The 20,247-nt window shown below is 36.9% G+C and overlaps 1 protein-coding gene across 3 annotated transcripts in view; it reads right to left on the bottom strand.

Moving 5' to 3' along the window:
* Positions 1–2,832: 2,832 nt before the first annotated feature.
* Positions 2,833–20,247, bottom strand: part of abca7 (ATP-binding cassette, sub-family A (ABC1), member 7) — a 49,629-nt gene continuing 32,214 nt past the window's right edge. For all 3 annotated transcript variants that reach the window (XM_051673485.1, XM_051673486.1, XM_051673487.1), the window contains 12 exons: positions 19,311–19,455; positions 19,044–19,167; positions 13,703–13,832; positions 13,081–13,204; positions 12,900–12,962; positions 11,786–11,892; positions 10,319–10,460; positions 10,070–10,204; positions 8,403–8,506; positions 6,633–6,725; positions 6,191–6,434; positions 2,833–4,247 (listed from right to left, as the gene is read on the bottom strand). In XM_051673485.1, coding sequence (XP_051529445.1) covers positions 3,846–4,247; positions 6,191–6,434; positions 6,633–6,725; positions 8,403–8,506; positions 10,070–10,204; positions 10,319–10,460; positions 11,786–11,892; positions 12,900–12,962; positions 13,081–13,204; positions 13,703–13,832; positions 19,044–19,167; positions 19,311–19,455 — 1,813 coding nt within the window. In that variant the 3' untranslated portion in view covers positions 2,833–3,845. The remainder of the gene's footprint in view (positions 4,248–6,190; positions 6,435–6,632; positions 6,726–8,402; positions 8,507–10,069; positions 10,205–10,318; positions 10,461–11,785; positions 11,893–12,899; positions 12,963–13,080; positions 13,205–13,702; positions 13,833–19,043; positions 19,168–19,310; positions 19,456–20,247) is intronic.

Below are 20,247 nucleotides of genomic sequence, written 5' to 3'. Positions count from 1 at the left end.
CACACACACACACACACACACACACAGAACGAGGGCATCGATAAGTGGAGCTCTACAGCCATCTTTTGGTCGTTGTTGACATCACAAGTCATCTGTTGTCTTCCAGCTGATGACAGCAATCTGACACACACACACACAAACACACACTAACACATATTTGCAAAATACATTTTTACTATAGAAAGTTTGAAATTGCAAAAGGTTTGCTCTGGTTCTTCTGTTTTATACACTTATTGAATTTTCAGAATTTTGCAGTTCATTTCTGTTTCTTAATGGTCATTTTCTTGATATTATTATGCATTTTCTTTGAATTATTACATGTTTATGCTTTAAATAAATTATTGGTAGAAAAATACTTATTCTGTGTTTTCTCTTTGTAACACCATGGTCAGGTTTGATGACAAGCATAATGACAAACACTTAATGACAAAAATATATATTCAAATGCATATCTTGTGATAAAATTAAGTTACAACAAGCCATCAGACAACTGTTGTTACTGGTTGTTACTGGCATGACATGGTTTTCAAGTCATGTTATTTATATTTTGTTAACCAGATGGCAGTAATCTGCCTCCAATTTATGTCACATTCTCATATTTTCTTCATGTTTCAACATACAGAAGTGTTGGTTCTCAATTTTGTAATTTTTTAAAAAATGTGCAAATGTGCAATTTGTATATCCAAATTAATGGTAAAATTTTGAAATGTACATGTAAATAAGATCAAAATAGCATAAAATCCCAAAAGAAATGCATAATTTTATTGTTCTTACTTCAGGGAAGAAAAAATGATATCATCATATAAAAAAAAAAATAAAAAAAAAGGGTGTTACACATTTGCCAGACACTTTTATCCAAAGCAACTTACAGTGCCCTTGTTACAGGGGCAATCCCCCTGGAGCAACCTGGAGTTAAGTGCCTTGCTCAAGGACACAATGGTGGTGGTTGTGAGGATTGAACCAACAACCTTCTACTTATCAGTTTAGTGCTTTAGTCCACTACACCACCACATGCAAACCTTCCAGTCAAAAATGACCAAAGGAAGGTGCCATTTTTCAATACCATAGGAGGGTTAAGTTGGTTAATATGGTTATAAATTATTATCTATTCTTTTTATATATATATATATATATACACACACACACACACACACACACCTAGTGCTGGGAATACCCCACTCACACTCTTTAGATAATTGATTTTAGCCAGCTAGCTTATCACAGTCTTACAAATCTTATATCATAATATAGCTGATACCATCACTATTTACTAAAAGCAATATATTTAAAACAAATTTTTTAGTATTATTTCTATAATATTTTTCACCAAGTTTAATCTTTGTTCTGACATAAATGAAAAGTTGTCTTCACAATAACAGATTTTAACATTCAGAATCTGACAGAATCATTCAGAGTAGGTAAAGTGATCATGAACATTTAGATGAAATTAATTTCAAAATTACCAGAAATTAACTCTTTGCCAACCAACCCCTGTAGTCAACCAACCCTGGACTCCCTTTATATATATTATATTTATTTATTTGTTCTTATATATTTATATTTATATATTTATATATTTAATATTTATTTATTAGTTCCAGTCCATTTTGGAGGCGTGACATGCATATTTTTATGCTCTAAGTCATTTGTAAACAAGTATTCATGTTGATCAACATGATATGAAGATATACAGTATAGTATTTAAAGTTACTGTGAGAAAGTACATCTTACATATACAGTAGATCTTTATAGGATTTTCCATTTACTAACAAGACCTTTTGCTTTATTGCTATAATGAGTGACAGTATTTGCCAACAATTTTAATATTAGTTCACTATCAATTAAAATAATCAATTGTTTTTTAAGTTTTAAAAGGTCTTTCAGTAATATGAAAAGTACAGACATGGTCATGGTGCAGGAAAATGCAGAGTGATTGCAGTTAAACATGACAGCTGCCAGAATTACTGTCATTTACCAGAGCCAGAGCCACTTCCATCCCGGTCTTATTTGTCTGCCAGTAATCATCCATAAAATCAGCACTCAGAAAATATCATTCACACACATAATTAATATTTTTAATGCTCCAAAGTATGGCTTTTAGGAGACAACTCAGTGTCACGGAAAGTGAAAGAGAGAGAGAAAAAAAAAAAAAACATTCTGTGATGTTTTACAGCCAGATCGATTAGTGACAACATACAGTACTGTGCAAAAGTTTTAGGCACTTGTGGAAAAACTTTCAAAGTGAGGATTTCTTAAAAAAAAAAAAAAAAAAAAAAAAGCCATAAATAGTTTTCATTAACCAATTAACATCATCCGAAGTCCAGAAAACAGAAAATGAGCTAAATCAATACTTGCTGCGAACACTTTTGCCTTCAAAACAGCACCAATTCTACTACTTACACCTGGACACAGTTTTTCTTGGTTGTTGGCAGATAGGATGTTCCAAGCTTCTTGGAGAATTCGCCACAGTTCTTTTATTTATTTAGGCTGTCTCTACGTGTAATCCCAGACTGACATGATGTTCAGTGGGGGGGCTCTGTGAGGGCCATGCCATCTTTTGCAGGGCTCCCTGTTCTACTATTCTATTCTATTCTGTTTGCAAAAGGAATGTTTGGGAGTATAAAATGTATATTTCCTATTGACGCACTAAAGTAGCAGATATAAATAACCATATTAAGACAAATGCTTTTGCACAGTACTGTACATACCTTTTAGTTACAACTTCCCTTAACCGTTTTGATTGCATATAAACTGACACTAATCCATATTTGTTCAATATAGTGTTTCCATAAAATAAATAAATAAAACATTATTGTACACCAGACTCCAGCACAGTGTCAACAAATTTAATAATACATTCTTTTCTGAGCATATACATTTGCATATAAATATTCCTTCATATTAACATCCAGCTTCATGCACATTGCAAACTTTAAATTTAAGATTCACTCTAGTCATTTCATCCATAATATCTCTGGTATTTTTGTAACTACAAGAAATACAAAATTTTAAGTAGGCTACAGTACATATCAAGTATTGTAACAATCATTGAAGTGCAATAAGATACAGTGATAAGCCTGACTGAAACATTAGATTTGCTTTAAGCTTAAGTGCATCAGAGAAAAGAGTCAGAACATCAAAACTCACAGTACATAAATAAGAGCAATAAATAAAAATATTGACCTCATGAAGGCAGTTTTTGAGTTTGATACCAGCTTTACACTGCACATTTAAAATACAAACATGAAAATAAAGAGGTCTGACATCATGTAACATGTCCAGTTAAAGCATTTGGTCCCAAATTGGGTCGTACAAAGCAAACACTATATGAAAGTGCAACTGACATCATGACAATATGCATAATTGATCTGTTAGAGAGGTCTGGCAAAGATTTCCTGCCAAAACATAATGCCATTTGTTATGGTGTGTAACTTCAAGTTTCAGAATACAACACAACATACAAACAATGAAGAATTGCAAAATTAACAGGCCAATTAATATTTGGCATTATATTGACATTGGCCAATAACAACAAGTGTTTACTTGGACAGAGTGTCTGCTTGGTCGATTATCCTTCACATACTTCAGTGTACTGTGTATGCTGTACATCGACATTATATGAGCCTTCGGGCCACTCTGCTTTCTAGATATTGGCATCAGCATCAGCCAATGAAAAACACATATTGGTTGACCACTAATTGATTGGCTGAATGATTGATTGATTGCTTTTATGGTAACTATACTAAAAGTGAACAAGGCCCCAAACGTGGAGGAAGAATGATGCCGTTCTAATGTTCCTTGTTGAGCTGTTTGAAGTCAGTTCCGTTCTGAATGTCTTTGTCTTTTCACATTTTGCTTTCCTGTGTTTTGGTACTGACAATAAACAGCGCAGATGGGTCTTTGCTACCAGACGCTTGGTCTCCAGGAGGGTTCGATCCATTAGCTGCCGCCCCGATAGGTTCCATCTTGATCTGTTGATGCTGTCTTGAGACGGACTGACTGTTTGATTTGCTCATTTTAGTCTTTGGTCCACTGGTTCGAGGCTCAGGGGTTTGTCCTGAGAAAGCAGCCTGTTCTGCAGAGGGTGATAAGTGTGAGCTTGGTGTTGAAGAACTGATGGGTTTCTCCAGGCTGAGTTCAGTAGGTCGCTGAGGTCTGGTGGTTTGAGCTGCCACTGGTGCACCATTTACCGTTACCTCCCTTAGTTGATTATCGTCTGTCTGCTCCTTAGCAAAGTTAACAAACACCTGCAAGAGAAATTATTTTTGCCCAGTTTCTCTAGAGTAATCTCCTTCAAATAGAAACAAAACCTGTTCCAAATCCTAGTTTGCTGCCAATTTAGGCATCATTTAAAAGTCAAGAGTTTTGTGGCTTTTAGTATATGTCTGTTAGCTTTGAGGTCATTTCTACGTTTGTGTATTCCTAAACACTAGGAATGGGTATTGATACAGATTTCCTGATTCGATTCCGATTCACAATCTCTCGATTCGATTCAGTTCTGATCTCAATGGGTACATTTCTGTTACAATGTCCATTCTGATCTCAGCTAGTGCTCTTAATTATAAAGGTACCTTCTAGGCAACCCTTCTAGGTACAATTCGAAAATAAATAAGAAATTTTAAAAATGATATTTTATCATTAGTTTTTCATCAAATTGGTCACATTTTAGCTCTTGAAAAATTCAGTCCATTCCATTGAAATTGCATATATTATGTTCAGTGTTGGGTAAGTTACTCAAAAATAGTAAAACACCACAAATTACTAATTATTTCTCTAAAATTGTTATCATATTACTTTACTAATTACTTAATTGAAAAAGTAATCACATTACTAAATACTTGAATTTTAAGTTACTTTCTAAAAAAAATTCTGCTCAACAAATTCAAAATAATGTCTTTACTTTCTTGTTCATTGTTCCACAAAAGTCATACACTCAGCACCTCACATTTCTCCATCACAATGACTAGTTATGGGCCATAATTCATGTATTCTACATTATTAATATATTTGAAATATGCATAACCCTATAATGTACTTAAAAGTAATTAAATTAATTGAAAGCCAGTAACAGTTATCTGATTACAAGAATTTAAAATGTAATGTGTTACATTACTTTTGACAAAAAATGTATTCGATTACAGTAACTAATTACTTTGAAATCGGTTACACCCAACACTGATTATGTTGCATATATATTTTTGTTACATTTTATTGTTTACTTACATAATTTGTACTATTTACAAGTATTTACACTGATATGTAGAACACTTGCTTAATCAGTACTGTTTCTTGAAGACTAGCGTCATCAGCCAGTAAGCACATATAGAGAGAGAAGACGTGCATAATTTCTTCAGTCCATCCATGTGTGATTAGAATTTAATGTTTCTTTCTTCTTTTTTTTATTATTTTTATGTTTTTATCAACAACTGACTGTAAAAAACAAAGGGTATTAAAAGAGACATTATTCAATGCCATGTGGATTCGTGGATCTCATCTTTGGACACAGAACGAGTTAAACCAAAGTTTTACTCTCAACACACATTGAAAGGAGCTCTGTGCTAATCATTTCTTTACTATACAACTCAATCACTGGTGAGTGAAATCTGAACATTTACTAGCCAGCGGCTAATCATAGACATTTAGTCTCATAGCTTGAGATTTGGTTGCATATGCGAGTGATTACCTTACAATATAGAGGGTTGCCACATAAAAAGAAAGATCGATCTTGGGATTTAAGAATCAATATGGAGATGGTTCAAACGAAGATTGTGATGCATCGGAAAATCTATGTTTTTATCCATCCCTACAAAATGCTAACAATATTCCACAGATTTTTATCAAATAAAATAAAATGCAAAATCAAATAGCTCTATAGAATGAGAATGTGGCAAATGGTTCATGGTTGTGATGAAACTAAAGCTGTTTTTAAGTGTCTCACTCCATGAGTGACAACACTGTGTGAAGTTAAAAGACTGCGTTCTGTTCCATTCCACTGTGCTGCGCCAGCTGTTATTGAATGCAAGAATGCGACCTGTGAGTCCTAAGAAGTTTTTTGTTAATTAATTGACTATTTTACCAAATATTCGTGCATGTCATGGGCCTTAGAAGGCAGCTACCTATGTACATAATAGACAGCAAGGCAGCTAAGTAGGTTTTGGATTAGAGCTCAGTCTCAGGACTGTACTTTTACCTGATCCAGTGTAGTCTGTGACACAGAGTATTCAGCTATTCCTAGCTCCTCATAATTATTTGACAGAACCTCAAAGACGCAAGCGAGTGAACAGGCCTGTGATGGCAGCTGGTACTGGAGCACGTTCTGATGTCTCTCCTTCAGCTGGATGCCAGGGAAGGAGTTCTGGATGTAGGTGTCCACAGGGCATGGTTCAGTAGATGGGGCTGACAAGCGAAGGATTATCGTGTAACCGTCACCAAACCTGACAGGAAAAAGTGGGAGGACAAGAATCTTCTGTATGCATGGAATACATGGATGACCTCCTACATTTGCCATAATGTGTTGTACACGGCAAGAGTACACTGAGTGGGATACTGTACTATAAAATACAATGCACTCAAATAGACTAATTATTTGTTCATTTAGAACCCAATAATAGTCATTCTGGCCATAGCAGGACCTGTTCTTGAGGTGCTGAACTGAGCCTAGGCACTGGAACCTGCCATTCACCATGATGGCCATACGGGTGCACAGGGCCTCACATTCTTCCATACTGCAAAGATAGAAGAACATCCAGGGTGCAGAGATGTTCAGAAAACATGTACAGAAACTGCATCTGAACAACTTCATGCAAACTGTATAATATTCATTCAACCTCAAGCAAACATAAATGCACTGGCACAGAGTTCAAATACATCAATGTAATCTTAGGGGCTATTCAGATTGTACCTGGTCTTGCGCTAAAAAAACGTTAGACGCAATGCAGTCCACAGAAACAGAATGCGGGTGTCTCGAGATGCATTTATAAATTTGACACTTCACACAGCATCTTAAAAACGTGATGCTCATTGCATAACAAATTAAAGTAGGCATTGATGTGTTTTTGTGGAGGCGGTCAGATGCAAGTGTCTACCATGGTGTGACATCATAATGTGGAGGAAGTAGAGAACGAGTAATTTTGGCGGCTTGGTTTAAACAAAAGATTATTTTTATTTTTTTTTGCAGTAAGGATTAAGTTTTGAGTTCTGAAACTTACAATATGTTTTTATAGTGCAATGACCTCTTATTTGTCAAAAGATCAAGGAAAATGTTATTCCTCATGACCCCTTTAAATAAACAATAATATTGCCTTTACTATTGATATTACCTCGTCTGCATAAACATGGTAAAGTTCATTATATAAGTCTTGCAGGTACTTTACCCTTCAAATGCAGATATCGAGTGAGCATGACATCTGTTTCACACTAGAGGTATGCAACCCGACCAAACTGTTGAGTTTCGGGCCGGGTTCGTTTCTATAATTAATGAAAAAATAAAAAGGCCTACCTAACTGGTGTTGCACACACGCTCTTACTCACAGACACGTGCGAATGGATGCGTTAGTGGGTGTTTTCACCGAACATGCTTTTGTGTGCATCTGCTGCATTTTTAAATTTTTTTATATTTTTGTTCTCCTATGTAAGCATGCATTGGACGGACGTCTCGGGTACGGGTTGGGTTCGGGTTTTATATTAATGCCCATGCAGAGCTTTATTTCACATACAATGGGTAAATAGACCACTCCAGTACTTTTTTTGTTGCTTCATAAAAGCCTATAGTGCAGGGGGCTTGGGTAGCTCAGCGAGTAAAGACACTGACTACCACACCTGGAGTCGCAGGTTTGAATCCAAGGCGTGCTGAGTGACTCCAGTCAGGCTTCCTAAGCAACCAATTGGTCCGGCTGCTAGGGTGGGTAGAGTCATGTTGGGTTAACCTCCTCGTGGTCCCTATTATGTGGTTCTCGCTCTTGGTGGGGCACGTGGTGAGTTGTGCATGGACGCCGCGGAGAATAGCGTGAGCCTCAACATGCGCTAGGTCTCCGCGGTAACGTGCTCAACAAGTCACATGATAAGATGCATGGATTGACGGTCTCAGACGTGGAGGCAACTAAGATTCTTTTCTCCTCGGATTGAGGCGAGTTACTACACCACCATGTGGACCTAGAGCGCATTGGGAACTGGGCATGCCAAATTGGGGAGAAAAGGGGAGAAAGTCCCCCCCCCCCACAAAAAAAGCCTATAGTGCAAAAGATCTTGTTCATAAATAGGTTTACAGTGCATTTTCAACGTGTTTTCCATGCCCATTTTGAATGCTGTATCCTATTAATATATGGGTGCAGAAATTAACACCATGCAAACACAGTATGTGTGAAACAGGCCAAACTGTATAATATCCTAATAGTGACCCCTACCTGTGGGAGGTGAGAACAACAGCCCGTCCCTCCTTGATCACACCGAGGATACAGTTCCAGAGGAAGCGCTTAGCCTTCGGGTCCATGCCAGTTGTTGGCTCATCCTGAGAATCCCAGTAAGGATGGAAAAAGTTTCATGCACACATCTGATAAATTGGTTCAAAAATTAAGTCAGTAGAATCTGGTCTAAAATGACTCCGCACCAGTATTTAATGACAGAATGCATTAATATCCAGTGCTCTAACTTCACAATGGTGAATAGAAAAATTGTGTCTGAACTAGAGCTGTCAGAATTAACATGTTAACGTATGCGATTAAAAAAACGTGTTAATTTTTCTTAATTGTGATTAACGCATTTACCTTTAATACAGCATAAACACTTGTTGGAAGTGCAGAACCTCTGCGACGTGTCCGCCAGGAGTCATTACACTAACACAAACTTTACATCACACACACAACAGCGCTTCTGTGTCAGGGATAAAATTATGGATAAAGGTTACTCCAGCCAGGTCTCCTAAGCAACCAAATTGGCCCGGTTACTAGGGAGGGTAGAGTGCAGATGCCGCGGTGGATGGCGTGAAGCCTCTACTTGCGCTATGTCTCCGTGGCAACGCGCTCAACAAGCCACGTGATAAGATGCGCGGGTTGATGGTCTCAGACGCGGAGGCAACTGGGATTCATCCTCCGCCACACGGATTGAGGCGAATCACTACGCGACCACGAGGACTTAAAAGCGCACTGGGAATTGGGCATTCCAAATTGGGTGAAAAAGGGGAAAAAAAAAATAATAATTATGGATAAAGGACCTCTTATTACTATTTGATGTACAAAACAAACCCAGATGAGACTTGTGATAGAAATCTAGTATCTAGTTTTAGCCTCTGTAAGGCGCTTGAGATGTTTTTTTCTGCAAGCGCTTTTCATGTGGAGTTCAAAAAGGCACTTGATGCTGACGCCCTGAAACGAAACATGAACGCGGCTTCATGATTGCTGTAGGAAAGCATCTACCGGCAGATTAATATTGGTGGAAGATGAGAGTTTAAGAGTTTAAATGCCCATTGCAAGGAATATGCAACCTATGTTTCTTTGAATATGCAACCTATGTTTCTTTGAAATTTGTCAACCTCCCAATTAGACTTTGGAAAACGTTTAATGATACTTGAATTAGTGCTTTTTTTTGTGTGCATTTCTATCTTTATACTGTGGAAGGCTTTGTATGGAAAATTTTAATAAAGCATTATATTGTTGCATATTGTTTTGTTTTCTTTCCCAAGATGGAAATAATGTATTTTGACAGGAAAAGTATATAATATATAGTATGAAATTTCAGTACTTTCAAAATCTACGATTAATCGCGATGAACTAAAAAACAAAACAAAAAAGAAGAAAAAGCGATTAATCGCGATTACAAATTTTAATCGACTGACAGCACTAGTCTGAACACATTATGGCAGATTTTGATAATCAGTGCTGTTGTCCTCATGCCAGATTGTTGTTAAGTGACACACATGCATGCTTCTGCGCTATTACAGAAATTTACGTTTACTCCCAGACATGCAAAATGAGGAATTTAACGTCTCTATGTTCCTACAGTTGATAACAGAAAAGACACACAGCTCCTCGGTCACAAAAACATTGGTCTCATAGGTGTGCATGTGCAGTCATACCAGGAAGATGACAGGTGCAGCTCCGATGAGAGAAATGGCTGTGGAGAGTTTGCGTTTATTTCCTCCACTGTAGCCGCCAGCCTCTCGCTCAGCATACTGACTCAGACCGAGCTTTTGCACACCCCACTGCGCCACCTATAGGAAAGATATATACAAGAACAGTTAGTTAGCTAAATATCTCCATTACCCTGACCTTTGGTTTGATTCTAGATACTTTAATAATAATAATAATCTTGGAGAGTTCTGTACCTTTGCCACATGAGCCTCTGGCACTCCTCTGAGGCGGGCATAGAACTCCAGGTGCTCTCGTCCTGTCAGTAGGTCATTGATAGCATCAAACTGAGGACAGTATCCCATCAGCTGATGAACTTTCTCCATTTCTGTAAGAACACTGAATAAAACAAAAAGAGTGCATCAATTTACCATTACACACTGTGCTTAGACTAAATAAATTTTAGCAATAGTGCTGTCATTAGATCACATTTTTTAATAGCAATTAATCGCGGATTTTGAAAATGCTGAAATTTGACATCATATATACTTAACATCATATATACATAACATTTTCCAAACAAAGCCGTCCACAGTATAAAGATAGAAATGCACTAAAATAGCACCAATTCAAGTAACATTAAATGTTTCCCAAAGTCTAAGTGGGAGTTTCACTAATTGAAAGAACTAGTCCCCCCATAGGTTGCATTTTCATTGTAATGGGCATTAGATCTCTTAAACTCTCATCCTTCACAATATGAATCTACCAGTAGACTGTGGCTTTCCTACAGAAATCGTGAAGCTGCATTCATGATTTGCATCAGTGCTTCAACTACAGCTTTAAGCGTCACTTTGAACTTCACATGAAAAGCGCTTGCAGACAAATACGTCTCATTCTGCATTTTGGTGATAGTTAAGACTTGCCATTCTTCTATGCTAATTAAAATGCAACTTACATAGGCTGAAAAATACTTGGTTTTTATCACAAGTCCCATCTGGGCTTGTTTTGTACATCAAATAGAGTTAATTTTCCTTTCTCCATCATTTGATTACTGACATGGGAGCGCTGTTGTGTGTGCTTGTGGTGTGTGCGTCAGTGTTATGACTCCGGGTGGCCACATTATAACAGTTCCGCCTTCCCAACAAGTGTTTATGCTGGTTTATGCTATATTAATGGTAATCGCGATTAAGAAAAATAACGCTTTAAACTTTAATTAGTTAATGCGTTAATTCTGACAGCTATACTAAGTAATACTGATTCTTCTGGAATTACAAGTGAAATCACTATTCACTTTAAATCTTGCTTTCTACCTGTTCAAATCAAGATACAAGCACAACACATCTGACATCATGTAATAAAAAGAATGAGTAGAAGAACAAACTGTGCACAAATTTAATTGGTTCTCTTGTGTCTCATTATGCCCGAGCTTTAAACATATGGAGCGTGCACATGAGATTTAAAAGTGAATAATGGCTTAAATTTTAGTCTGTTTCTCATACATAGCTATCATATGGCTTCGGAAGACTTGCATAAACTAATTTTATGATGCTTCGTTGTCCTTTTTGGAGCTGTCATTGTATGGAAAAAAAGAGCTTGGACATTCTGCTAAATGTCTCCTTTCGGTTTATATATAAGTAAATGATGACAGAATTTTCATTGTTGGGTGAACTATATCTTTAAAAGAGACGCTTTAGCATATGAAGTAGAGATGATGGTGGTCTAACCTGTGGTTGCTAAGAAACGCCTCTCCATAAGTGATGCTGGTGTCACCTGTCAGCATGCGGAAAGTTGAGGTTTTCCCAGCCCCGTTTACACCCAGAAGCCCAAAGCACTGCCATGCAAAAAGAAAACATGTCAAAACCTGCTTCACATACAACAATCTAAACTTGCTCTACAACATAAGTGAGACAATTTAGATATGTCTCAAAAGCCCTGTTTACACCTGGTATTAGGTAATATGCAATTCGGGTGATCCTATGTCAAGTGTCCAATGATAGATTCATGTGTAAACAGGCTCCAAAAAAATTTGTGATCAGATCACCATACTGGGACCACATTCGGTGGTAGTCAAAAAAGTATGTGGCCACATTGCATTTGTAGTGTAAACGCTAATCCGTCTCGATGCGTCCCAGACACCATCAAGGATCCACCTACTCACTTGTCAATCAACCATTGCGCTAAAGCAAGGTTTTTTTATTTTTATTTTATACCCTTTTTTCCCCAATTTGGAATGCCCAATTCCCACTACTTACTAGGTCCTCGTGGTGGCACGGTTACTCACCTCAATCCGGGTGGCGGAGGACAAGTCTCGGTTGCCTCCGCCTCTGAGACTGTCAATCTGCGCATCTTATCACGTGGCTCGCTGTGCATGACACCACGGAGACTCACAGCATGTAGAGGCTCATGCTACTCTCCACGATCCACGCACAACTTACCATGCTCCATTGAGAGCGAGAACCACTAATCGCGACCACGAGGAGGTTAAACCATGTGACTCTACCCTCCCTAGCAACCGGGCCAATTTGTTTGCTTAGGAGACCTGGCTGGAGTCACTCAGCACACCCTGGATTCGAACTCGTGACTCCAGTGGTGGCACTCAGCGTCAATACTCGCTAAGCTACACAGGCCCCTGCTAAAGCAAGGTTTTTAAACTTTGCAGGTTATGTACAGTTTTACAATGAAATAGCTGATATGCTCAAGACTTCGTGGAACATTTTCCATGTGTCTGATATCAACAGTGACACAGATGTGAAGCATGTACATTTGAAGCTCAGTTAACACTCCAGGGGTAAACAGCGATCTATCTGAACTGGCCACCAGGTAAATACGTCTACTCACCTCTCCTCGAGGAATGCCTAAGCAAAGCCGATTCACCGCTGGCTTCCTGCCTGCCTTATACACCTGCAGAGACACAAAGAATCATGGTTTTACCCTTAAATGGTTCAACCAGGATTTCTGTTTAAATATTTTAAAACCTGCTATGGCAGCAGTTTGTGTGGTATTTTGTGTGCTTTTGTACCTTACTGAGGTCTGTGAGGGTCAGAATGTCTCCCTGAGCTCTGCCATTCTTGACACGGTCTCTCTCTCTTGCCACATCTTCGTCCTCTATGCCCAGTGGGGGCAGCACAAACCCTGTCCATCGGCTGGGGTGGGGGGAAATTATCAGTTACTATACCAGGGGGTCTGTGTGAATGGGGAGATAGCCCCTGGTGCTAGATGCCATAACTACACCACTATGCTTGCAAAAACATCTTTCTCCATTTAAGCACATTCAAAAGTATCCATGTATTCTAACTAGGGCTGTCAGTTGATTACATTTTTTTTATTCAAGATGCAAGCTTAAGATATTTACTAGTGCATGGCTTTGGTGTTTTTGTGGTGCCATCAGCCAATCAGCATTGTCATTTTCTAGGGGCTCCAGAGTGATTAGTCACAAAAGGTGATTGGCTCAAAAAATGAGGCAAGTGCAAATATGGCAGCATTCAGGACTTCCCTGGATGCATACACTGCCCAAGCCTTTGAGATGAACGGGAATACTTCAAGTATTCTAGACCTCATTGAACTACACAGCTAAATGTTTTGAATTAGTCAATACCATATTTAACAAGACATTATTCAAAGAGCTAGGAAAAAATATGTACCTAAAATGAATGAAGAATTTATACTGCAGCAGAACAGTAAAGATGAAGAACACAATCCCTTCCATCGCCATGGCAAACAAGTTCTTCCCTACAAAATCCCAAGATAGAGGATCCAGATTCTGCTTGGTTCCTGTTGAGAGGAACAAAAAAGTTTAACTTAAAAACATAAAAAAGTTTACATAAAAAATTTCAATGACAGGTTTGCTTCTCAGTCCAACTATGGCTGCAGTGAATCATTATTCATGTACAGGGTGGCCCAAAAAAAATGGGGCCACTATGTTTGATGGCTCATATCTTAAAAATGTATAAAGGCACATGATTTTTGGCGTACTTCTATGACTTATTGTAAACAACAAAATGTCATCGTGAACAACAATACGCGGACTGGGGGGGTGGCTGCAAATGATTTATTTATTTATTTGTAGCAATTTGTTGCTAACGATGACATCACAGTGACATCGTTTTTTTGTTTACAAAAAGTCGTAGAGGAACGACAAAAATCTTGCAAATGCCTTTATACATTTTTATGATATGAGCAATCAAACATAGTGGACCCGTTTTTTTGGGCCACCCTGTATATCTAATAATCACACAGTAAAGATTACGTCAATAATTCAAGTAATTTTATTTTATATTAGATTAGATTACTTTTTATTATATTATGATTTTTCAATGTTAAATTGCTGCTTTCACTGAAATATCTAAAGCACTGTTTACTCTGTTCTATTACTGGCTCTTAAATAATTACTTTACATTTTTACATTTTACCTATTTAAGAAACTCTTGAAGGCTTATAATATTAATATTAAAATAAAAAAGGTGTGTTTTCAATAGCATATTTGTTTCTTTATTTATTATTCAGGGGTTGGGGTGCTGTGGGGAAAAAAAAACACTATAAAGGGTTCCCGTAGTTTGGAAAGTTTTAGAACAACTGGTCTAGAACTTTCAACCCTGCACTAAACCCTGGGTTAAACAATGTTTCACACTTGTTATTTTGAAAGGGGTTTAGCAACACTTTTAAAGGGATAGTTCACCCAAAATCATTTACTCACCCTCATGCCATCCCAGATGTTATGATTTTCTTTATTCTGCTGAACACAGAAGATTTTTAGAAGAATATCTGTAGGTCCATATGAATGGTGAATGGTGACCAAAAGCTCCAAAAAGCACATAAAGGCAGCATTTAAAGTAATCCAAAAGACTCCAGTGGTTAAAACCATGTCTTCTGAAGTGATATGATAGGTGTGTAAGAACAGATCAATATTTAAGTCCTTTTTTAATATAAATCTCCATTTTCACTTTCACTCACACTTTTTTTATTTTTGGTGATTCACATTCTCCATGTATATTGCCACCTACTGAGCAGGAGGAGAATTTATAGTAAAAGAGGACTTAAATATTGATCTGTTTCTCACCCACACCTACCATATCGCTTCAAAGTGATTAAAAGGATTAAACCACTGGATTCATATGGTTTACGTTTTTGCTGCATTTATGTGCTTTTTGTATCTTCTTCTAAAAATCTTTGTTTGTGTTCTGCAGAAGACAGAAAGTCATACACATCTGGAATGGCATAAGGATGAGTAAATGATGAGAGAATTTTAATTTTTGGGTGAACTATCCCTTTAAACCTGGGTAATGAAACCCTGCACTTGAGCAGAGTTAGCATAGCTTTTGTGGTGCTAACTAGACTTGCCACAATATCATAATTTTCACACCGGTGCAGTGTTCACGTTCAAACCGACTAACGCCAGTATTACCGCTGATTGGACACTAGGTACTATGTAAAAGTACTATGGGGTAGTTTTCATTAAGCAATAGCCTACACAATAATGCAAGGCAGCTTGATTTCAAACTCTGAACTTTATTTTTTATTTATTTTAACTAAAAATCAATTAAAATATTTGTTGTTCAACTTTTTGAAAGATGGCTTTTCAACAGTTGTGAAGGGCAATATCTCTTTGGCAATGAACCTACTTCATCCGTGCATTCTCTCCATCATGGGCTACCGGTCAGGTATTTCGTTGTCCAGGCAAATACATCACTTACTGTGGGTTTAATGTTGGTGTTTTATTACCTTTCATCCCAGGACCCAGTTTACCTGCCTCGGAAGGGTAATGACTTTGAATGTGTGTGAATAAATTTGTTTTGTTCCCTCCTAGGGCTGGGCAATATGCAAGAAATATGTTCACAATATTTTTATTAAAAATATATATATATCACAATATCCAATTACATCATCAATCCCCCAGCAGAGGGATTGGTGAATATTCTTGCTTTAGTGATTTTTAATTGAAAATGTAATTAATTTATTTAAAAAATGAAAAACTTAAAGACATTTCTAAATTTAAATTGCACTTCAAATGAAATGAAAAAGCAATTAAAATAATGAAGTGTAAAATATATATTATATATATATATATATATATATATATACACACATACACACACACTGGAAAAAATTAAGAGACCACTGCAAAATTATCAGTTTCTCTGGATTTAATATTTATAGGTATGTGTTTAAGTAAAATTAACATTTTTGTTTTATTCTATAAAGTACTGACAACATTTCTCCCAAATAAACCCGCAACAACCCACAACAAGTGATATATTTACCCGGACAACGAAAAATCAGACCAGTAGCCAATGATGTTTGTTGCCAAATACTGCATCTTTTTTGTTATTTTGACCAGTTGTCAGTTGTCAAATAAATGCTCTTATTGATAATATTTTAATTTGGAATTTGGGAGAAATGTTGTAAGTAATTTATAGAATAAAACAAAAATGTTAATTTTACTCAAGCACATACCTATAAATAGTAAATCCAGAGAAACTGATAGTTTTGCAGTTGTCTCTTAATTTTTTTCCAGAGCTGTATATACACTGGCAGCCAAAAGTTTGGAATAATGTGCAGATTTTGCTGTTGGAAAATTGGAAATTAGTACTTTAATTCACCAAAGTGGCATTCAGCTGATCACAAAGTATAGTCAGGACATTACTGATGTAAAAACAGCACCATAACTATTTTCATTTTTGATCAAATCGAGACAGGCCCCATTTCCAGCAGCAATCACTCCAACACCTTATCCTTGAGTAATCATGCTAAATTGCTAATTTGGTACAAGAAAATCACTTGCCATTATATCAAACACAGCTGAAAGCTATTTGGTTCGTTAAATGTAGCTTAACATTGTCTTTGTGTTTGTTTTTGAGTTTTTCAGTATGCAATAGACTGGCATGTCTTAAGGTCAATATTAGGTCAAAAATGGCAAAAAAAGAAACAGCTTTCTCTACAAACTCATCAGCCAATCATTGTTTTGAGGAATGAAGGCTATACAATGCTTGAAATTGCCAAAAACTGAAGATTTAGGTGTACACTACAGTCTTCAAAGACAAAGGACAACTGGCTCTAACAAGGACAGAATGAGATGTGGAAGGCCAGATGTACAACTAAACAAGAGGATAAGTACATCAGAGTCTCTAGTTTGAGAAATAGACACCTCACATGTCCTCAGCTGACCGCTTCATTGAACTGTACCCGCTCAACACCAGTTTCATTTACAACAGTAAAGAGAAGACTCAGGGGTGCAGGCCTTATGGGAAGAATTGCAAAAAAAAAAAAAAAAAAAAAGCCACTTTTGAAACAGAAAACACAAAAAGAAAAGGTTAGAGTGGGCAAAGAAACACAGACACTGGACAACAGATAATTGGAAAAGAGTGTTATGGATCTTAACCCCATTGAGCTTTTGTGGGATCAGCTAGACTGTAAGGTGCATGAGACAAGACAGCCACATCAATGGCACGTGCTACAGGAAGCGTGGGGTGAAATGTCACCTGAGTATCTGGACAAACTGACAGCTAGAATGCCAAAGATCTGCAAAGCTGTCATTGCTGCACATGGAGGATTTTTTTGATGAGAACTCTTTGTAGTTCAAATTGTAATATTAATTTTTCACGTTGTTAATGTCCTGACTATACATTGTGATCAGTTGAATGCCACTTTGGTGAATAAAAGTACTAATTTCTTTCCATAAGAGCAAAATCTGTACATTATTCCAAAGTTTTGGCTGCCAGTGTGTGTGTATGTGTGTGTGTGTCTGTGTGTATATATATATATATATATATATATATATATATATATATATATATATATATATATAAAACCACCTTTCCATTTACCGTCATGCAAGTATTCGTCTATGACAACAGGCAGAAAAATACTAATACAAATTATGATCTAAAAACAATTATAAATGTAAACATAATACAGTAATTATAATGATGATAATAATCACTGTTTTTGTATTATTTTATGATTTAGTCACAGATGTATAGGCTATATATAAAGTGACTCTGCAGTATTGTGCACACAACGAACTACTTTGTGGAAATAAAGCAAACTGAACTCAAAGCACCTCCTGAGCTGAGACGGTCTAAGGTCATTTACAGCATTATTATAGACGATACTATTCTTTCAAAAATGTTTCAGAAGACTGAAACAAAGAAAGAGTGAGAACCCTTTATATACGCATGTTCCACGAGACTGCACACCTCCGAACAAACAGCGTGTCAGACATGCGCATAGACGGCTTGTCTGTCATCTGTTCCGAAAAATATAATAAAGTGTGTTTCTTCAAGTGCGTGTCTGTGTGTCTAAAAGCATTTCTTGTGTCATTCCAAATCCAAGACGTCTTACAGTTACCCACCATGCACGTTATATTCGCTACCTGCAATTAAACGTCTTCTGTCAGTGCGCATACTTTGCTGCCTGTGTAATTTGATACGTTCGTAAAGAACATCTGGCTTTCAGTGCGCTATGTAGGTTCATTTATCATGGATCGCAAACTCTTCATTATGCAACTACTCTTTATTTAAGGCTATTCTATTTGTTAGGCTATTGTATTGATATTGGAAGTTCCATAATGTTACCCCCTTTTACTCGGTATAAAGTTTCACACAGGTGTTGTCCCATGTACCGAGTAAAACCGGGTACACTGTGGCAACCCTAGCGCTAACCCCAAATTGCGGTGCCAAAGGTATACCATGAGAAACAATGCCATGTTACAATGTAACAACCAACTGTTTAGCAATATACAACAAATCAGAAACTGAACAGCGATATGCAAATAAGAACGTCAACCCAGGGTTTTTACTGTAAACATACATTGTGCAATCTGGAAACCTGAATACACAGGATTCATTCCTGATCAAGGGTAAATTTTGAACAGAGTGAAACAAAGAACAAGATAACCCAGTGTTTACAATGACCCTGGGTAACAATTTAAGTGTGAAAAGCCCATCTTTTAGTGGTGATGCAAGAAAACTGTTAGTGGAACATTACCCAGCCGCTGAAATGCGTCTTCCATTGCCTGGTTCTTGGCCATGTCAATGAGACCTCGACCCAGACAGAAGTGAGGGAAGATCAGGAAGACCTTCTTTAGGATCTTGTTGACATCATTCAAATGCTGAGTAAACAACATAAAGATAAAACGGAGGAGGGATGGTTCATTACAAACAGGATGAAAAGTGACTAATCCACACTGAAGATTAAAAAACAACAAACAATACTGGGACATTGGTAAACACATCTTTGGGTTTTTTTCCACACCTTGTCAATAAATAGCTCCAGGACAAAGGTGGCGATGCTGCCATTGATGCCGATGAAGAGGTTGATGGAGGTGAGAACCACGTAGGCAGTGCTGGGGATGGAAAAGATGAAGGAGGCTGGATACATGAGTGGAGTGATGGACCAACTGCAAAGGAAAAGACCAACCAAAGGATTGTAAATTCTGGGAATGGTCCAGTTTTATAAAACAAGCTTTCCTGTGACGTAAACGAGTGATACTGGTACAACGGTATGAGGGTGTTTCATCAACTTTGCACTATTATGTCCCAGGGTTTGATTTTTATTAAAAATAACACATATCAACATTTATTTTTATTTTTTTGGTTATATGATAGTTATATGGAAATGTTTTACCGTGCCTCAATTTCTTTTACTTTTTTTTTACAATGTTTTTTATGTATATATTTTTATGGTTTTAGCCTTGTCCCAGACTGAGACTTAAAATCATTTGATCTCAAACTATGAAAATCCATCATAGAAATATGAAATGTTTAAAAATTGGGGAACATTGTTTAAAAGATGTTTAAACTATGATGAATTACTTATATACATCTTCCAAAACTTATGACTGTCTATCAGTTGTGGCATCATCATCACGAACAATATAGCCCCTAGTAAAGTTTTCTTTTAGTTACAGTACTTGAAATCATGTAAATATCACTTGTGAACAGAATATTTTTTGTGTGTCATTTCCAATCAAGTTGTGATTTTGAGAAATTATGCAAAACATAATTAAAATATTGTTTAATTGTGTCTATTAAGGATACATGAAATGCTACAGTAGCTATGAAATGAGCTTTAACAAGCTAATTTATCCAACAACAAAAAAATGTATTGTCATTTCCACCACAGAATGCTTTTAAACACAATACATTTGAGATATGGTGGAAATGACACTGTGGTGAGAATGTTCCCAAAA

The sequence above is a fragment of the Myxocyprinus asiaticus genome, chromosome 35 (genome assembly GCF_019703515.2).
Source record: "Myxocyprinus asiaticus isolate MX2 ecotype Aquarium Trade chromosome 35, UBuf_Myxa_2, whole genome shotgun sequence".
In the NCBI taxonomy this organism is placed as follows: domain Eukaryota; kingdom Metazoa; phylum Chordata; class Actinopteri; order Cypriniformes; family Catostomidae; genus Myxocyprinus; species Myxocyprinus asiaticus.
Note: the sequence above shows the minus strand (reverse complement) of the source record. Positions and strands in the feature narration are given on the sequence as shown.